General features: G+C 52.2%; 2 protein-coding genes across 5 annotated transcripts in view; one reads left to right on the top strand and one right to left on the bottom strand.

Moving 5' to 3' along the window:
- Positions 1–19,712, bottom strand: part of ARSG (arylsulfatase G) — a 103,065-nt gene that overhangs the window by 76,834 nt on the left and 6,519 nt on the right. The window lies entirely within an intron of this gene.
- SLC16A6 (solute carrier family 16 member 6) lies at positions 272–18,868 on the top strand. 2 transcript variants are annotated; one of them, XM_055574977.1, is made up of 7 exons: positions 272–465; positions 6,577–6,711; positions 7,350–7,588; positions 10,611–10,754; positions 12,219–12,347; positions 14,564–15,355; positions 16,700–18,868. In XM_055574977.1, the coding sequence occupies exons 3-7, from the start codon at positions 7,357–7,359 to the stop codon at positions 16,951–16,953; spliced, it is 1,551 nt and encodes a 516-aa protein (XP_055430952.1). In that variant the 5' UTR covers positions 272–465; positions 6,577–6,711; positions 7,350–7,356; the 3' UTR covers positions 16,954–18,868. The 2 variants fall into 2 exon arrangements, with proteins under 2 accessions (XP_055430952.1, XP_055430953.1); XM_055574978.1 differs by lacking the exon at positions 6,577–6,711.

Below are 19,712 nucleotides of genomic sequence, written 5' to 3'. Positions count from 1 at the left end.
GGCTCCGGGCGGGCGCGCGCCCGGCACGGCCTCGTCCACGTGGGCCGGCGCGCGCACGCCAGGCCGGCCCCCTCCTTGGCGGCGCTCCGCGCTCGCAGCACATGGTCGGCGGCGCGCCCCCGAGGCCGGCGGAGACCGGCTGCAGCCGGTATAGGATAAGCGATAGGCAGCGGCGCGGGGCCGGGGCGCGGGCGGCCGCACGCACGGCTCGGCTCGGGCTCGGGCGCGGGCGGCGGGGCGGCGGGGCGGGGGGCGGGGGGCGCGGCCCGGGGGCCCGAGGCGCGGGGGCGGGCGGGGGGCCGGGCGCCCGGGGCTCGCCCGCCGGAACCAACTTGCCATAGGCTGGGGCCCACGCCTCAGGGGTTAATCCTTTCTCGTGTTCCCGAACTGCTTATAAGGAGGGGGCGGCCCGGCCTCCGCCTTAATTGAGAGCCTTTGGGGTTTATTCTCCTCCGTCCTAACTTGGTGAGTTGGTTTTTATCATTTTACGTGTTTAAAAGTTTGATGGTGGGCTGTGGGTGGTTTTGTGAAAACCTGTGTTCGGAGCTTTCGGGGGGCTAGTGGGGTGGGGGGGGCGTTGGAGGGAGGGGGAGGAAACCACTGAGAAGCCGAGCGTTTTGGAGACCGTGCTCCTGGAATCCTCTCTGACAGTTGGTAATGCTGGGGGCCCCGGGATGGCGCGCTGTCGCCGGTGTAGGCAGCCGAGAGTTGCCTGTCGGCGGCCCCGGAACAGGGGGTCCGGAAGACACCTAAAGGCAGGTCTGGCCTTTGGGTGCCCCTCCTCCCCGGCCCCGGCGAGGGTCTCCGGGCTGTCGGCAGCGGGGGGCGCCGCGCTGAGTCCGCTGCACGCATTTTCCGCATGAAGTTGTCCGCGCGTCATGGGAGCGAAATGTCAGAGGTACTGTCCCCAGGCTGGCGCGCGCGCAGGGCGGCCCCGGAGGCAGCTCCGGGGAAAGACGGGGTCCCGGCCTCCCCCCACCCGCCGCACGCGCCGGGGCGGCCAACCGGGAGGCAGGCTCGGGCCCCGACAGCCGCTCGCCTGCCCTGACCGGCAGGGCTGTCTGCGGACGGCTGGTCGCGCTCATCTTCCAAGGTCCCCGGGGCTGCCCACCACGGGGAAGCGCCCGGGGAGCGGAGCGGAGCCGTGGCCAGGGAGGATGGTCTAGCGGAGGAAATGGGTTACTTCCTTCTGGTTTTCTTTGCTGCCTTCTTTTTTAAACTAGAGCCCCACGCTCCCCTAACAGACAGGTGATAGAAGTTTGTTAGGTGGCACTGTAACTTGTCAGCAAACGCAAGGGCGGGGGGAGTGCGTCAGTCTCAGAAAAAGACTTCCCCGGAGCCAAATGGGGCAGAACGAGCGGTGACGACTGGTCCACCTGGGAGCTGGTTTTGTATGCACAGTTTAGACACCCCTGGGCAGCTCTTTCTGCACAGAGACGGTTTCTGCCCTGGGAATGGGATTTCTCTGTAATCTTATCATTTTGCAAATCATAGTAAGTGGATTAGGTGCAGGGTCTTGTTGGCAAAAAATAGTCCCGAGTGCTGCGCAGAGATCTGTAAGGGAGGGTTCTTCCCGGGTCCAAACTCCAGTCTCAGCATCTGGTGGTGGGGAGGGGGAACAGTTACCCTGCCTGGTGGATATAGAAATATTTCTTCTCATAATTAAGGGAAGCCTGTCCAAGATAGAGAGTTCCAGTATGTAAATAAACAATGCAGCCAAGTGGAAAAGCTCTTCTCTCTTCATGAGAACCACTAACCCTGAGTTTTCCTTCTGTGGTTTCCCAAAAAGGACTTTCCTTGCTGGAACTCCTGAGGAGGACACTTAAATTAGGGGCTCAGCGGCCGCGTCACTGTCTTTTAAAAGGGGTGAACCAGTTTAGCCAATGATTCAGAGCGGTCGGGGTGGCTGTCCAGGTTAGGCTTGGTTTTTTTTTTTTTTAATAGATTATGGAGGTGAACTTCACCTAAAGACAGACGAGTTCTGACTGCTAGGGCCGGAAACAACTTGTCGAAAGCTGCTCTCCAGGCTACGCCTTTAAGAAGGTTGGAGGGAGGCGGAAGGCTGCACTCACACCAGAGGCACCTCTGCCCGCCAGAGCCTTCGTTTTGGACTTCCCTCTGCTCCGACCCTGGACGAGCACCCTGATGGTTCATCCCAGTCCAATATTTTGCATTCTTCATGCCTCCAGGGCAAAGCTTTTCTCAGGAAATCAAATCGCAGAGAGATTCCCAGTTCTAGCAGCTTTCCAAGCCTTGGTAGAACAGTCATTTATTTAAGATTAGATGACCAAATACTCATAGGAAATCACTCCAAACGGCCCAGCGCGTTTTGTTCATCCTCTTCCTTTGGACGAACGTTAGGGTGAGGGTGGGATGGCTGCCAGGAACCCCAGTTTAGAGTCTGAGCGTCTTACCCCCCAGAGTAGCCGCACCTCATCCCTGCTTTTAGAGGGTGAAACTTAAGAGATAAAGTCATTTCCCCAGTTAATGGTAAATAGAAATTCAACAAAGGCACACGAGCCTCACAAAGGCAGACCTGTGGGCCTTGGGTCAAAGGGCTTAGAAGCGAATTGAGAAAGATGAAAGGGTCACGTAGGGTCAGTCGGGGTCAGAGGCCATCAGAAATGGAGGTTCTAGGGCAGGACAAGAGCTAAGATCATCCCTGTCTAGTTCAAGCACCCTGTTCACCTCTTGAGACTGAAGATCAAGGAGCAGAGTGATTCTCCCCAGGCCACGGGGTCGCGTGACTGTATCCCCACAGTCAATGAGTATCCCTTCCCATCAGAGAAACGCATGTACCCGTAAAAGCAAACAGATATCTCCATGTTCTGGAATTCTTAGAGCCTTTTAAGCTGCAAGCCTTGGTTTCTGGCTTTGTTTGTAGAGGCTGACCCCTTCGTTAAGCCAGCCGGCCTGCTGAGTGCATAGCAGCAGAGTCCAGGGAAGGTTTATTCTGCCAGCAGGGCTTTGGGGAGCTAGAGCCATGCGCTGCTTCAGGAGCGCCCCAGAACACATACTGCGTTCAGTGAACTTTTATCCAGCACATGCTATGTGCCGAGCACACTGCCCGGGGCTGGGTCTGGGGACAGCAGCCGCTGTGTGCAGGGTATCCCGCTGTGTGCAGGGCAGCCCCACTGTGTGCAGGACGGCCCCACTGTGTGTTACAGCGTCCGGGCTGCTCTGTTACCATTCTGTGTCACGCTCTCCAGCGCTCACTACACCAGAGCACAGGGTGCGCTAGCGCGATACAGGAGTAACACTGGGAGGGTCTCTGGGTCCTGGGGGGTCATCTTCCCTTTAGAGTGATCCAGTAATAATGACCTCCCCAACCCTAAGAATGCAGGTGGTAGTTACAGTTGCATCTGGCTTCAGGGGAGGAGCCTGGATATAAAGCAAAGTTTGGGAAGAAAGAACACAGAGGCATCGAACACCCAGGAGGGCTCAGAGAGGAAACAGGAGGGAAACGGGCCGCCGTCCTGTAGCCGGCCGGCCCGGCGCAGACCTTGCCGGCGTCGCCGCCTGTCCACCCGCGCCCGTGGGCATCACCTGGCGCTCACGCCTCCCTCCCAGCTCCCCAGGCACCCTGGGCAACCAGGTTCAACCCGATGACTCAGGTGATTGGGCACTAAAGATCAGCTGCCAGAGCTGGGTGGAGCTCTAAGGGGTCCCAGGGCCAACCTCCTCATTTGACTAGTGAGGTGCTCAGGCCCAGAGAGGCGCAGCAGCTTTCTCCAGGCCACACAGCAAGGGGGTGAGAGAGAGAGACGGGCCAGGCCAGTGAGCAGGACTGAGCGCCGGCCTCGCCCAGGGCCTGCTGAGAGGAGGCGCCCTCAGCTTTGTGCAGAGACTGCAGGCCGCTCCTGCTCCTCTAGTGAATGCAGTAGTCGCTCAGTTGTGTCCGGCTCTTTGCTACCCCCTGGACTGCAGCCCGCCAGGCCCCTCTGTGCATCGGATTCTCCAGGCGAGAATACTGCAGTGGTTGCCATGCCCTCCACCCAGGGTTTGAACCCGGGTTTCCCTCACTGCAGGCGGTTTCTCTACCAGCTGAGCCTCCAGGGAAGCCGTGCTCCGCTAAGTACCACCCAGCCGAAGCTCATGCCTCCGTCCCGCAGTGGGCTAGAGAGAGATTCCTTTTGTCCCCCTGGGACCTTTATCAGTGTCAGCCCAATGTGTTTTTGTTCAGGTTGGCCTGAGCCCGCTATTAAAATGCTCGGATTTCCAGGGCCCCCTTCTGGGTCAGATCATGCCCATGTGGCCTTGGACTTAGCCGCCGCTGCTGGCCGGAAATGTGCTGAGTTCCGGAAGGACACGGCTGAATGGTTTTAAGATGTGACGGGATTTCAGCCTTAAGGGTTTTTATCATTATCATCAACACACGCTGACGCCGTGGAGGTGGAGGCCACCTCTGTGCTGTTACTGCCCCGCCGCCCCCCCGCCCCCGGTTGTAGGCCCAGGCACCTGGCAGGTACGTCCTGTGTGCAAGGTACCTGAGGGGTCTGTAGCGACCCAGGCCCCAGCTTTTGTTTTCCGTGAGCTTATAACTTAACTGAGCAAATAAGACAAGTGCATACGAGTAGACAGCCCCCTGTTTTTCAAGGATGCTTGTCCCAGGAAGAGACCCCTGAGGTTGAGCGGATCAGAGGAAGCCTCATGGAAGAGGAGGACGCAATGGAGCCACACCTGTGGGCGCCAGCCGTACGGAGGGGGCCCCCAGCCTGGGGAGCGGGCACAGCCACAGGCAAGGGGGCTGGAGGCGCCGAGGCCCGGCGGGGTCCAAGGTGGCCTGGCTGGCTAGTGGAGTCCTAGAACAGGCAGGGGTAAGGCTGCAGAGGTCCGCGGACAGCAGATCAGGGTGGGTGTCCAGCTAGGAAGGACATGGAACGTCAAGCTGGTCCCGTGGATTCTGTCCTTCAGAAAGAGGAAAGCGCTGAAAAAGTCCGAGGAGAAAAATGTCATGACGGTGCAGCATTTCAGCAAGATTAATCATACCAGACACGTGGAGCCAGTTAAGACACCAGTGAAGGAGTCTTGGGCTTCCGAGGTGGAGCTCAAAGGAATGGCCGAGTCGGGGAACAAGAAGGGAGGGTGACCTGGGCTGTGGGCCCCCAACACCCCCTTCTTCCCTCCCGGGGGTGACCATGGTACCAAAGCCAACACTGGCGTGGATCGGGTTGGCCAAGAAACTTGGTCACGTTTCCCTTACCAGCTTACAGAGAGACCCGAACGAACCTTCTGGTCAGCCCAATACAGTTTCTTTTTTCCTTCTCAATTGTAAGCCCACTACTCTTGGCACGCCTCTGCCCCAGCCACCTCATCCTGGGGGTAAACTCAGAAAGTCTAAGGAAGGAGGAGGCCTGGGAACACCTACGCCGCTGGAGGGCTCCGGGTTGCCTGCGATGGCGGGTGCGTTCCACGCTGGGAGCGTGACAGGCCAGCTGGTCTCTGACCGTCGGCCTCCACCCCGAGCTGCCGAGTTCTCTGCGTCCCATCTTCCCCCTCCACTCTCAGGCATGACACGCGGACTCATCAAAACAGAGGCCTTTGCTGCAGGGAGCATAAGCTTCTTACAGCGTCGTGTGCCCTATTTTATGCAACCAAATAGCTAACAGTAAGAGGGTAAAAACGCGTATATAGTCCTTTCAAAGGAGGGTTTGACCTGCTATCAGTATGCTGAACAAGATGAAATGAGGTCAGATTTGTTGCTTTGTAAGATTCTTAGAGCAAATTCTGAATGTTGGATCCCTGCATCAGAAACGGACAAGTTACTAGCCGGGTGGAAGTTTGTCCTGTTACTTGTCCTTTGCCTTCCGTTAGCAACAAAACCTGCCTTAGTACATGCGCACTGCAGCTCAGGGCTAGGTTACCCGTGCGTTCTGAACGTCCACTGGGATACAGCTGCACAGCTGCAGAGGATCCTTAAACTCAAGGTGTTGTCATTCAGCTCCTTAAGTCGTGCCCGAATCTCTGCAATCCCATGGACTGCAGCACACCAGGCTTCCCTGTCCTTCACTGTCTCCTGGAGTTTGCTGAAATTCACATCCATTGCATCGGTGATGCCATCCAAGCATCTCATCCTCTGTCATCCCCTTCTCCTCCTGCCCTTAATCTTTCCCAGCATCAGGGTCTTTTCCAGTGAGTCAGATCTTCGTATCAGGTAGTCAGAGTATCGGAGCTTCAGCATCAGTCCTTGCAGTGAATATTCAGGGTTGATTTCCTTTCGAATTGACTGGTGGGTTGCCATTAAGAGCTCAGAGACCACAGACTCATTGACTCTTGTCAACAAGTTTAGTTGGGCTAAAAACACACAAGACTGTTGGAAAGTGTGTGCAACTGCAGAGGTTTGAAAAAGCCCATGTTTATGGGCATCAGTCCACTGCAGAACTGCAGGGACTTAAATGTCCCTGCCTCCAGGATTAACTGGAGTGTGTCCCCTTAGTGATGGTACAGCACTGTCTGTCCTGATGTTTGTTGCAAGTTGAATGGAAAAGCACAGTGAAGTCAGGGGTAACTGGCTTAAGTGCCCTGGCTGCCCAGACCCCTGAGTTGGTGGCACCTGATTTGGCCCTTACATCCTAGAGCGCTGGTCCTGTCTGGAGGAAGTGAAGCCCTCAGACACCACGGGGTGACGTGCTGTGAGGAGCTCAATCGTGCTGAGCCGGCTCCCAGCAGACAAGTGCCCACGTTTTCATCTGCCCCACTCCGGTCCTGCAGGTGCGTCCGCACGTGACCCCAGACCCTGATCAGGTGGGAAGCAGGTGGCTCTGAAGGACCCGCGGCCCCGGGCAGACGCAGGGCATCTCCCGCACTTGGCCCTGGAGGGTGGCTTGTGTGCCTCTTCCTGGGCTTCCTTTCTGATCCACGTGTCTTCTGGTCAGTTCGGTGACCAGTTATGGTCACCTAACTTGTCTTCAGGTTCACGGTTAGCATGGATGCCTTTCTTCATCCTCCAAAGTGCCTCTAAATATCCTGCCCACGTTCTTTATGTTTGTTTGGTCAGGTTTTGCCATTAACTGCCATAGCTTGGAAACCTGACTTCCCCAAGCGCTCCATATAGAACACAACGATAGTTCGTTAGGTGATAGCTAGCTAGATAGAAGGATGGATGGATAGGTAGATGAGAGAGACAGATGATGATAGATAACGGATGACAGTTATATAGATGAATGGACAGATATAAATAGATGGGTAGATACTATTACTATTCAAAGACGCTATCCTAACTGCACGTGATTTAAATGTTCATTGACCTAAGAACTGCAGTAAGTAGCTCTTATCCGTGATGTCCAGTATTAGAATCATCTACCCTCAAGCCACTGCTGGTCTAATTTTGTTTTAATTTTTTCTTTCAGATTAAGAATGTCCCATAAGAAATCACAGCTTTGTTGCAGAGCCAATGTTTACACTCAAGTGCCTGACGGTGGGTGGGGCTGGGTGGTCGCAGTTTCTTTTTTCTTCGTTGAAGTCTTCACCTACGGCATCATCAAGTCGTTCGGCGTCTTCTTCAATGACTTAATGGACAGTTTCAGTGAGTCCAACAGCAGGATCTCATGGATCATCTCCATTTGTGTGTTCGTCTTAACATTCACAGGTTAGTACGTCTTTCAGCTTCAATGCCAGATAAGCATCTGTGTCTTGGCAGTTTGCCTAAGGAGGTAAGAGAGGCTGAGGAAGATGGTCTGTTTGCCAGACCTGACTGCCGTCAGTTCAGGGCGCACATGTTAAAGGCCTCCCGTGCGCGCTCTTAGGATCCCGCAGGGTACCCTGAGGACAGCGGTAAACTCCGGCTCACGGGGAAGCTAGTCATTTCCTAGAGAAGAAATGTCACAAAGTCTTCGGCATCCCGGGCCCTGGTCTTATAAAAACGTGCTGAGGAAACAGGTGGAAACGGCAGGTGTGGCTACAGGCAGAAGAGAGATGGAATGTGTGAAAGGAGAGCATGAAAAAGTATACATGTTGTCCAGAGGGGACGCTGTGAATTCCAAACACCTTCTTCCCTAAAGGAGTTCCCGTCCGGACTCCCAAATCCAGCAGCATCAGTTACAATACACCGTAGTGTAATTCTTACCACACTCACTTTCACTTCATCCCCTACAGACCTAGCAACACGACACAGCGGTGAGGTCTCATGATGCTTCATCCATCTGTCGGGGCCACGGCAGGCTTTCCTGAGCAAGCAGGGCCGTTGAACTTACCCCCGACAGTTAACGGAGCTGCATTCAGCTTCCCTAACTTTAGGTTCACATCCTGCCATGGAGCCGTTACCTCTAAAGTTTTCTGAACTGTCATTTGCTCTATCTGACTCTCTGTGACCCCCCTGGACAACCCGCCAGGCTCCTCTGTCCATGGGATTCTCCAGGCAAGAATACTGGAGCGGGTTGCCATTCCCTTCTCCAGGGGATCTTCCCAACCCAGGGATCCAACCCAGGTCCCCTGCACTGCAGGCGGACTCTCTGCCATCTGAGCCCCCAGGGAAGCCCAGGCTTGTCTGAGTAGACTCAGGTTTCTGCCCTGCAGTGCCTGAAAGGGGCAGCTCCGCTGTGCTCTGCTGAAGTCAGACTTTATCCGCTTGGTCCTGATTCTGTCTCCTACATGTTTCATGGACGAACTCCTAGTTCCGGTGTGAAGATTAAGATACTTTCTTAATAGGTGGCCTGTTTACTTTCTTGGAAAGATAACTTACATGAACTAGAACCAAAATTTTACGTTTGGTAACCGAAGTAAGAAAATTGCAGAGTTGAACTTTTAGTCCTTTTCTAACCAAAGATAATATAGTCAACAAGAAATACCCAGTTAATACTATTGTAACACAGACAACTGTTCTTTCTTTGACTTTAATTAATTCACTAACTTATTTGTTCGGCTGTGCTGGGTCTTAGTTGCAGCATGTGGGTTCCAGTTCCCTGACCAGGGATCGAACCTGGGCCCCCCCAGTTGGGAGTGCAGTTTCTTAGCCTCTGAACTGCAGGGGAAGTCCCAGAAGATAATTGTTCTAAATGCTGTTATGTTGTTGTTATTGTTCAGTCACTAAGTCATATCCAACTCTTTGCGACCCCATGGACTGCAGCACGCCGGGCTCCTCTATCCTTCACCATCTCCCGGAGCTTGCTCAAACTCATATCCATTGAGTTGATGATGCCATCCAACCATCTCATCCTTTGTCGCCCCCTTCTCCTCCTGCCTTCAAATCTTTCCCAGCATCGGGGTCTTTTCCCATGAGTCGGCTCTTCAGGTGGCCAAAATATTGAAGCCTCAGTTTCAGTCCTTCCAATGAATATTCAGGGTTGATTTCCTTTAGGATTGACTGCTTTGATCTCCTCATTGTCCAAGGGACTCTCAAAAGTCTTCTCCAGAACCGTAATTGGAAAGCTGAAAGCATCAGTTCCTTAGCACTCAGCCTTCTTTATGGTCCAGCTCTCACATTTGTACATGACTCCTGGAAAAACCAGAGCTTTGAGTAGATGGACTTACACAGAATGCTTTCATCCTGGTCACTAATGCCTGAGTCTGCACATTGCCTAAAAATGGCCCTGGTGATTTCATTCTTCACTGTATTAACATATGAGCTGATGCTCTACCAGCATTGAGAGAGATATACGGCCCAACCTCAGCACCATCGAGTCCTTTTTTGGTGGTTTTGCTCTTTCTGTCCAGCGTGTGCCACATCGTTCTTCCCCCTCCAAGTCTGGAGAGTCCCCTTATCTCCTTGTACTCGGCGGGGGGGTGGGGGTAGCAGTGGTAGCCTAAGTAACATATAACTAGGAAACTTACTTGCCAGACTTTAATGTCCTGGGGGACAGAGTGCATAGAAGCTATGCCAACTGTAATGCATCAGCCACTTTGAATCATCCGTCCCATGGCTCGCCTGCTTCTGCTTGGCATAACACAACCCACCATACTTTCATACCATGTGCAAAAAAGTCAAGTGGAATTTGACCCTAAATGGTGTCTTGTTCAAAAGAATCCAAAGCAATGAGTATAGAAACAGAAAAAATGACACAGAGTCACTGGAAATCCCATGTTTATTACAGAATAACATAAATGTAATACATCTCCAGTTTCACAGGGGCTCCTGGTGGGTCAGAATCTGTCATCTAAGAAGATGGATGTAAGTTTTAGACTGTGACTCTGGCTTTCTCTTGGAGGAGCCCCCAAGAGAGATTTTAGAGGATGGAATCTTATGACCGACTTAAAGGCACGAGAACAGACTTGTGGTTGCCAAGGCGGGAAGGAGGCGGTGTGGGGTCAGCCGGTGCAAACCAGCGTGTGCGGGACTGATGAAGACCCAGGGCCTCCTGTACAGCACAGGGACCTGTGTTCAGGGGCCCGTGATAAACCTTAGTGGGGCGAACTCCCTGTGGTCCAGTGTTAGGACTCTGAGTCTTCCCTGCCGAGGGCCCAGGTTCAATCCCTGATCAGGGAACTAAGATCCCACCAGCTGCAGTGCAGCCAAAAACAACAGTGGAGAGAAAATTTTAAAGCATTTATGTAACTGAATCACTTTGTTGCAAGTCAACTACACTTCGGTAACAAGGTAAAAAGACAGACTCCAGGGGAGGCTGAGGCTGAGGCTGACGCCCTGGGGGCTGAGACCCGTCCGCTCTCCTCTGCAGCCCCGCTCTCCACGGTCCTGAGCAGCCGGTTTGGACACCGCCTGGTGGTGATGCTGGGCGGCCTGCTGGTCAGCGCGGGCATGGTGACGGCCGCCTTCTCGCAGAAGGTCTACCACATGTACATCGCCATCGGCGTCGTCTCTGGTGAGCGTCTCTCCCGGGCTCGTACCTTCTCCGGAGACCAGGTGTGAGAATGAGCCGTGGGGAAGGAGGGACCTGGACCCGTCGCGCGTCTCTCCCTCCCGTTCTCTTTTCTCTTTAAAATGAGGTCTGGCCCACATCTGTGCCTCCGAACTGGGCTGGATGCCTCCTCTTCTCAACGCCCAGGACTTTCTGTCTGATGTTTTAATATTTACCGATGAGAAAGAGAACTTCTCTTTCACAAGAGTTTGCAGACACAAGACGTCCTTTTCACAAAATAAGGTTTGAATGTCTAACCACCGCTTCCCAAGTCTGGTTGTGAGCAGTCCAAGCTGTAGGGGAGGGGCCGGTGCTGGACCAAGGGGTCTGAGGAAACTTTTCCCCTTTCAAAGGAGTCTATACATAAGTCACAGATTTTTGATATATATATATACACACACACACACACACACACATAACTGTATATATATCATAACTATATATATAAAACTCCAACTATATATAACTTTCTCTATATAACTCTCTAACTATGTATATATAAAACTCTGTATATGTGTAATTCTGTATATAACTATATATACATAACTAAATACACACATACATATGTATATATATTTGGAAAACTTTTTCCCTTTCAAAGGAGTCCACACATTACTCACAGATTATATATAATTATTCCTATATATACACACACACACACATACACACACGGGCTTTCCCAGTGGCTCAGTTGTACACAATCTGCCTGCGGTGCAGGAGACGCCGGACGCACGGGTTTGATCCCTGGGTTGGGAAGATCCCCTGGAGAAGGAAATGGCAACCTGCTCCAGTATTCTTGCCTGGGAAATCTCACGGACAGAGGTGCCTGGCAGGCTACAGTTCAAGGGGTCAAAAAGAGTTGGACTGAGTGAGTGAACACACACACACATAATTCTCTATATATAACTAAATACATGCATGTATACATAGAAATTTTTTCCCTTTCAATGGAGTCCACACATTACTCAGATTATATATAACTACTATATATATATGTACATAGTGAAGATTTGCAGACTTTTTCCCATATATTTCTGCACATACAAAAACTCATTTATTTCCAAATAGAAGTCTTATGTAAAAACTATATTTGATAAGGGTTCTGTGCACTGTGAATTATATAAATCTGGGGAAAAAACTGCAGAAAAGTAGGAAAAAAATATTCGACGAAACAGATTTTTATGTTCCCTTTTTTTTTTCCTACAACAAGCTTCCCAAAACAGCTCTTACAGTTTTTCCAGACCTCTGATGAAACCTGCTTTGCTCCAGAATGAATTTCTGGGCTCCCTGAATGTAATCGTTCCTAAAATAAGCTCCCAAACCCCAGCTCTCTGAATGCACCCTTCGGGCATCAGCCGGCGCGTGGCTATCACTGTCTTGCTGGTGTCCATCGCGTGGCTCTCACTGTCTCGCTGGTGTCCGTCACAGGCCTGGGGTTCTGCTTCAGCTTTCTGCCGACGGTCACCATCCTCTCACAGTACTTCGACAGGAGACGCTCCGTGGTCACGGCGGTTGCTTCTACGGGAGAGTGTTTCGCCATGTTTGCTTTCGCACCAGGTAAGCGGACGACCAGAGCGTGCGTGTCCATGTGAGCTGGCCCTTCTCGCTCTAGGTCATGCAGAAGGACAGGCTAAGTGTCTTCTCCGGTCCGGCACCTTTTCAGGATCTATCCTCCTTTACCCCCATTTTAGGAGTTCAAACATTTTAATACTCATCCAAGTTTACATAAATAGGAAGTGGTGTGTGTGTGTGTGTGTGCTCTGTCACCCTGTCGTGTCCAACTCCTTGCAACCCCATAGGAAGGTACATGGCATATATTCAGCGAGGAAGCTTGAACCATCCATTCCTAAATAGATCCGGGGACTGCTTATACTATTCTATTTCTCTCCTTGGTCAAAAGAGCCATATTCTGTGCAGATTTAAATTGTGCTCATAAAGTCGGGCTCATTAGCTATGTGGATGATCTCCCAGGGAGATTTTCATCCCTGGCTTATTTCCCCGTCTTAAAGGTGAACTTGTGACTCTCACTAACCAGTGGTAGAGAAGTCACCTTGGAGACCTGGACTCACCTCTTATCTGCCTTCTTCAGTGAGTGTGTCAGTGAATGGCAGTGGGGTTCAAAGGAGATGTGGCGTTTCAGGGTGACACGTCACGTCTGAAGCTTTTCAGATAGTTCAGAAGAATTAATGTATGCGTGGCTATAAATATGCAGACAGAAAACTGTTCACTGTTGAATTTCGGTGATGGCAGGCATAGGGGTGTCAGTCTTTGCACTTTTCTGTTGGTTTTAAATGTTTCAGAATAAAACCTTGAGCAGTAGTCAGTGGCCTGCAAACCCCCTGAAGGTGGAAACTTCATCTGGGTCCGGCTTTACTCCCTAGCTCATCCTTGGCACCTGGCGGGTAGGCACCAAGGAATGTGAGATGGAGAAAAGCACTTGGAAATACCCAAGCCTGTAAGAGTTTACAATTCTGAGTTTTCCATTTTAACGGGGGAAATACAGGTAGGAGCAAAAAAGTGCTGAAGAAGTAAATGGAGCCCCCCCGGGCCCAGAAGACGGGGCTGTCTTGCTAAGCCCATCTTTTACTAACCAAGTTACCACATCTCTTAAACCTGACTGTCAGCTCTCACAGAGGGAGAATCGAGTGAAACGAAATTCTCAGGAACGTCATTTCACCTTCCTGGGATGATGACAAAGATACTTGGAATCTTGTGGGGCCTGTTTATTCTCTCGTCACTGGGGAGCTTGAAGCCTCCTTTGGCCTGACCCCGCCTCCCCATGCCAGGGTCCCGCCCTGGCCTCCAGGACGCCTCTAGGGCTGGCAGGAAGGAAGGGCATCCCACAGGCTAGAAAGCGGAGGATAGCATCAACACAGCTACTCACAACCCTATACCGCGATCACACAGTAACTGTGTTAATTCCAGGATAATCCTATGAGCTTTCGGATTCTTAGTTGGTCCTCTCCCTCGTCTGTTACTGTTGAGAGCCAGAGGAGTGGCTGGAGAAGGGTCCAGCTCAAAGGGTAGAAGTTCCGTTTGGAAAAGGCCAGAGAGTCAGTATTTCAGGCTTCCCGGACACAAGTCCTTGTCAGATCCGCTCACCCCTGCGGTGACGGCACAGGGGCAGCTCAGACGCCGCTGAAGAATGCTCCCAGCTGTGTTCCAGTCGAGGTCAGTGACCCACACTGGGCTGGGGCTGGCCGGCAGGTCGCTTTCCGTGCACCCTGATGCGGGTCACAAGCTTCGTTCACTTCTTGTGCCTCTGCTCGGAGGAAGGCACCCCCAAAGCTCCCTGCAAGCCTGGGCTGAAAGTGTTTGTTCCATCTTGTCCTGATACATCTTTCTCCTCCTCAAGTCCTAAAGGCCCCCAGGGATAATGCATGTCAGGTCAGCTTTCTTTTTTGCTGTGCTGGGTCTTCACGGCCCCACTGGCTTTTCTCCAGTTGTGTTGACTGCTGCTCCCTGCAGTGGCTTCTGGCTGCCGAGCGCGGGCCCCGAGGCGCTCAGCCTCAATGAGGTGCCGCTCGTGGGCTCAGCAGTCGTGTTGCACGGCCTTCAGTCACTCCTGGGCGTGTGGGATCTTCCTGGAGCAGGGCTCTAACCGGGTCCCCTGCACTGGCAGGCGGAGTCTTCACCCCAAGCCACCGCAGGAGTCCCAGCTGAGGCATCACTGTTCTGTCAGGCCCCCAGCACGGCTGTCTTTGCTCTGCTCTCCCCCGGCCGCGTCCCTCTGACCCTGGGTTTTCTTTCTGCTTCGCCCTCGCCCTCCACAGCCATCACAGCCCTGAAGGAGACGGTGGGCTGGAGGTACAGCATGCTCTTCGTGGGGCTCCTGCAACTCAACCTCGTGGTCTGCGGCGCGCTGCTCAGACCCATCGTCATCGTCGGCGCACCGGGGACCCCCAAGACCCCCGCCCCCGAGCACCGGAAGGAAGCGCAGTACATGCTGGAGAACGAGAAAACCCGCACCTCCATCGACTCCATCGACTCAGGAGTAGAGCTAACTACCTCACCGAAGAACGTGCCTGGCCACCCGGCCGTGGTGGAGCCCGCGGCCGAGCTGCAGGCCCGGGGCCGGCCCGGCCCCCCGCTGCTGGACTTCTCCGTGCTGACAGAGAGGAGCTTCATCTGCTACACGCTCTTCGGGCTCTTCGTGACGCTGGGCTTCTTCGCCCCGTCCCTGTACATCATCCCGCTGGGGCTCAGCCTCGGCCTGGACCGCGACCGCGCGGCCCTGCTGCTGTGCGCCATGGCCGTGGCCGAGGTGTTCGGCCGCATTGGAGCGGGGCTGGTCCTCAACCGGGAGCCCATCCGCAAGGTCTACATCGAGCTCATCTGTGTCATCCTGCTGACCCTGTCCCTGTTCACCTTCACTTTCGCCACGGGCTTCTGGGGCCTCATGGCCTGCAGTGTCTTCTCAGGGGCCATGATCGGGACCGTGGCGGGCACCCACATCCCGCTGCTCGCCGAGGACGACGTCGTGGGCATCCAGAAGATGTCGTCGGCGGCCGGAGTCTACGTCTTCTTCCAGAGCATCTCGGGGCTGGCCGGACCCCCCCTTGCAGGTAAGCTGCATACACAAAGGAGTACCCTTGTGGGCTAAGCTTCCCCTCTCTTTTCCATGGTGGTTTAATCCTAGGGTTCTGACTGCAGCCCCCTGTGCCCTGCAGCAGGACCTCGTGTCAGTACACGTTTGCACCTGCCGACTCCCGGTCTGCCCCGCCCCCAGCCCTTCCTCCTTGCTACCACGGGTCTGTCTGTGAGTCTCCTCCTGTTTCACAGGTGCTTTCCCCTGTGTCACAGCTGAGATTCCACATTCAAGGGTACCGTCCTGTTACGAATCGTGCCAGCTTCCTATTCAAGTCGGATGAAAAGCAGCATCTATTGCTCTTGATACTTGCAGAGCATTTTAGAGGTGTCAGGATGATCAGTATCTGAGCCACTGCTCTTGACTTACCGTGAGGACGTGAACCCCGGGGTGTGTCAGCCCCCAGCCCGAGGCGGGATCAGCGCCCGGGTCAGGAGAGACTGGGGTCTGCAGCCCGAGCCACCTGGGCGTTTGCTACCGGGTTGCCTTGTGAGACGCTCGGCGGGGGACACAGGGATTTTTGACCTCATGACACTCTGACTTTTTGGAAAACAGGACTGAGGGGCTTCTATAAGCCAGCATCCCTTCAGGGGATGGCTTTTAGGGAACTGAACCCAGAGCAGCACTCTGCGGAGACCCCGCTGGTCACTTGAGAACATTTCCTTGCAGGAAGGATGTGTATGTTTCATATCTTGTGTGCTAAGTCTCTCAGTCGTGTCTGACTCTTTGCGACCCCATGGACTGTAGCCCGCTAGGCTCCTCCTTTGTCCATGGAATTCTCCAGGCAAGAATACTGGAGTGGGTTGTCATTTCCTCCTCCAGGGGATGTTCCCAACCCAGGGATCGAACCCCAGGTCTCTGACATCTCCTGCATTGGCAGGCGGGTTCTTTACCACTAGCGCCACCTGGGAAGCCCCGTTTTATACCTTGGACCAGAAATAAGTCCTTGAGGTTACTGTGATCACACATCTTACCCGTGACCTGAGGTCACCAGGGTGAAGTTCATAGAGCTCCTTCCTCTCAGGAGAGGATGTCAGCTTTCTTTCCAAGCAGGTGAGCATCTCCCTGACGGCATGCTTTACATTCTTGACCAGGACAGACCTGCCCACAGAGAACATACAAAGTGACAGAATTCTCTCAGGTGCTGGGTGGGGGTGTCTGTCTCCTCTCCCGTCTAGAAAACACTCCTACCTCCCAAGCTCTTTTTCCCTTAAAACAGCCAGACAGAACCAGGAAGGCAGAGAGCCCGCGAGGTGGCCGAGTTTGGGGGAGCCTGGGGCGGGGCAGGGGTCTGCGTGGCTAACGTCCACTGCCCCCGCAGGTCTGCTGGTGGACCAGAGCAGGATCTACAGCAGAGCCTTCTACTCCTGTGCGGCCGGGATGCTGGTGGCCGCCGTGTGCCTCGCCCTCGTGAGACCCTGCAAGCAGGGACTGTGCTGCCGGCCCCGAACCCGGGAGGGCAAGGCCGGGGGTCCCCGAGGGAAAAAAGCGTTGCAGGACATACCCGAAGACTTTCTGGAGATGGACCTGGGGAAGACCGAGCACAGAGCTCCTGCAAGAATGGAGCCCGTCTGACACCCGCGTCCATCACTGCAGCACCCCGGGGCCGGGGAGGGCGTGGGGCGGGGGGCCTGGGCGGCAGAGCAGCGGACCACCCGCCCGCTTTCCGACTGCACTTCAAAGGGAATGTATGTGAGAACCACTACCAACATCCGTCTTGTTTTCTTCTTATAAGTTTTCTTTTTTGCTTGTTTTTTACGCCAAAACAAAAGCAGTGGAGCTCCTTTCTGTGCATCAGCCTGGCTGGGTTCAGCAGCAACACAAAGACAGGCAGGAGGACTCTGGGCCACATTCCGGTTTTAAAATAGGGACATGAATTGGCAAAGTGGTTTGAAGAGCTCTCACGTTTGATAAGCCGCTATCGTAGAAAATGACATCTGGCCCAGGCCACTGAAATGAAATCAGCCACTCAAAAAAAAAAAAAAACAACTTACATCATTTAAAAAATTCCTCATTTTCAGAATTATGAACAAGTTGTTTAAAAACCTTTGAAAAATTCTGAGGTTTCCATTAACACGTTAGGGCCTCTGAATTTTCCAGATATTCCATGGAAACAAAGTATAAGACCAAACCTTTGGCCAGTAAATGGAAATGTTTTAAAATATACATTAACTTGAACTTCAGAAATGTGAAGATGACCACTTCTTTGTGCGGCCAGTCATTTACCAGTATTTCAGTACAGACCACACAGCATGGCATTCAGAAATGAATTTCCTATTGCTTTTTAATTATTCAGAAATATGTGATTGTAGTGTCTTTAATTTAAACCACTATTTATTATTAAGTTATTCTAGAATGAATAAAGTAATCAAAAGAAAGTCTGAGACATAAGCAGAATTTTTACCTCCCTTCTGCAATCCTTGACATGCCTCTTAACTTGTAAAGTTACTCTCTAAAAGGCCAAGTTGTAAGGATTCTTCATTTTAATGGCAATGTGTGTGAGTGAAAGGGGGCAGGGGGATGAACAGCAAATCGCCTTAGCTTTTTTAAATGATTTATCACCTAAGAATACTTGAGGATCTTCTTTGATCAGAATTATATCTCATTGAATTGTTGAAGCATTTGATTTTTTTTTTTTTACTATCTCGCTGTTGAAGCATTTCTGTATTTCACAAGGGGTAGCAGAGACATTTAATTCGCCGTCATGAGTTATGTCCTAGAAACCTTGATTGCTCTGCGTTGCAGGGTCATCGGGTGAGCCGGTCACTGTTCTTTTTGGCATCACACTACACGGATAGTATTTTTTTTTCTGTAAAAGGGCAGGTTATGAGGGGAACAGGTGGGCTACGGACTCACGTGTCCTGATCTCATTCTGCAGGTGACGGTCAGAGCCGCTGCTCCATCTCTACTCATTTTACTGTTAATTTTTGACAACTCAGGGGGAAAAAAAATATAACAAGCCTAGTTTGGTTCCAGGTACACACAAGCTTGAATGTTTCTCTGCACTGAGACAAAAGTGGCATAGCTCACCACCGCCTGCTACATTTTTGTATAGTGCTGGATCAGCCATAGAAATAGGACAATCTGTAGACCCTGGGGAGGGAGGGGAGGAGGCAATCACCGAGAGTCCGTCAGAGACAGGCACAGCTGGGACGGGGCGGACGGGGCAGGCGGGGCAGATGTCACTGCCCAGAGGGACTCGAAGCTTGTGGCGCGTTTGCAGGCTCCATGACTTCAGCACTTTACTACGTTTTTTACTATGAATGTTCGATACAATTTAATATTTATAACTGGTTTCAGAGCGATCTGCTCAAGACGTCCATTCTGTTAAATGCATGGGAAAAAAAAAATGTATGCCAATTTCAGCATGTCAGTAATTGAGGTTTTTAAATGTTTGGAAGAAAATGAAAACAGGATTGCTGATTTGTTCTGTATTCTGTGACATTCTGGTACTTCTAGATTTGCAATAAATGTATGGCTTTTTTATTTAGAGGGAGTGGTTTGTTTTTCATTGACACCTCAGCATGCATTGTTGGGTCCAACAAAGGTTTTAAAAGCTCAGGGAGGATTTGTTTAAAATAACATTTTCCGAAGCTTTTCTACAAAATCTTTTAACTGTACTAGAGACACGTAAACGGTTCTAAGATGCGTTTGTTGAATGGAATTATTTCATAAACGAATGACAAATGAATGAAATGATCCAGTGACCACATAATGAGAGCTAAGCCCATCGAAAGCAACAGGTGAAAACTGGGACTTCCCTGGGGGTCCAGTAGCTACGACTCTGAGCTCCCAGTGCAGGGGGCCCAGGTTGGATCCCTGGTCAGGGAACTCGATCCCACGGGCTGCAACTAAGAGTTGGAATGTTGGAACTAAAGATTCTGCGTGCCCCAACTAAGAACCAGTGCAACCAGATAAATGTGTTTTAAAAGAAGTAGTAACCGTAAATAGCTTAGCTTAACCATATGTAGTGACAACACAGGCCTAAGAACCAGCCCAGTCTGTCAGGAAGCAGCAGACCTCTGCACGTAGCGGTCCACGGAAGCCTTTTCTGTTAAATTCCAGGCAGGAACTACCGAAGGCTTTGCGGGCCCCTCAGGCTCAGTCACAGCTGTTCAGCTCTGCCTCTGCAGGGCAAGAGGAGCCACAGACAAAATGTGAATGAATGAGCACCGCTGCCTCACGTGGACCCTAGTGTTCATCACAGCACTGTTTACAGTAACTAGGACGTGGAAGCAACCCAGATGGGCAGACGATAAGGAAGTCGTGGTACATGTACACAATGGAATATTACTCGGCTATAAAAAAGGAACGCATCTGAGTCAGTTCTAATG

The sequence above is a fragment of the Bubalus kerabau genome, chromosome 4 (genome assembly GCF_029407905.1).
Source record: "Bubalus kerabau isolate K-KA32 ecotype Philippines breed swamp buffalo chromosome 4, PCC_UOA_SB_1v2, whole genome shotgun sequence".
Lineage (NCBI taxonomy): Eukaryota > Metazoa > Chordata > Mammalia > Artiodactyla > Bovidae > Bubalus > Bubalus kerabau.
The sequence above is the reverse complement of the archived record's forward strand: the minus strand, read 5'-3'. Positions and strand labels throughout refer to the sequence as shown.

What these genes read in the sequence shown, in the direction of transcription:
- SLC16A6 (XM_055574978.1), top strand. Translation starts at nt 7,357, where the DNA reads ATGTCCCATAAGAAATCACAGCTTTGTTGCAGAGCCAATGTTTACACT. An exon ending in GTTCGTCTTAACATTCACAG is followed by an intron (nt 7,589 to 10,610) that starts GTTAGTACGTCT and finishes TCTCCTCTGCAG; the next exon opens with CCCCGCTCTCCACGGTCCTG. An exon ending in CATGTTTGCTTTCGCACCAG is followed by an intron (nt 12,348 to 14,563) that starts GTAAGCGGACGA and finishes CGCCCTCCACAG; the next exon opens with CCATCACAGCCCTGAAGGAG.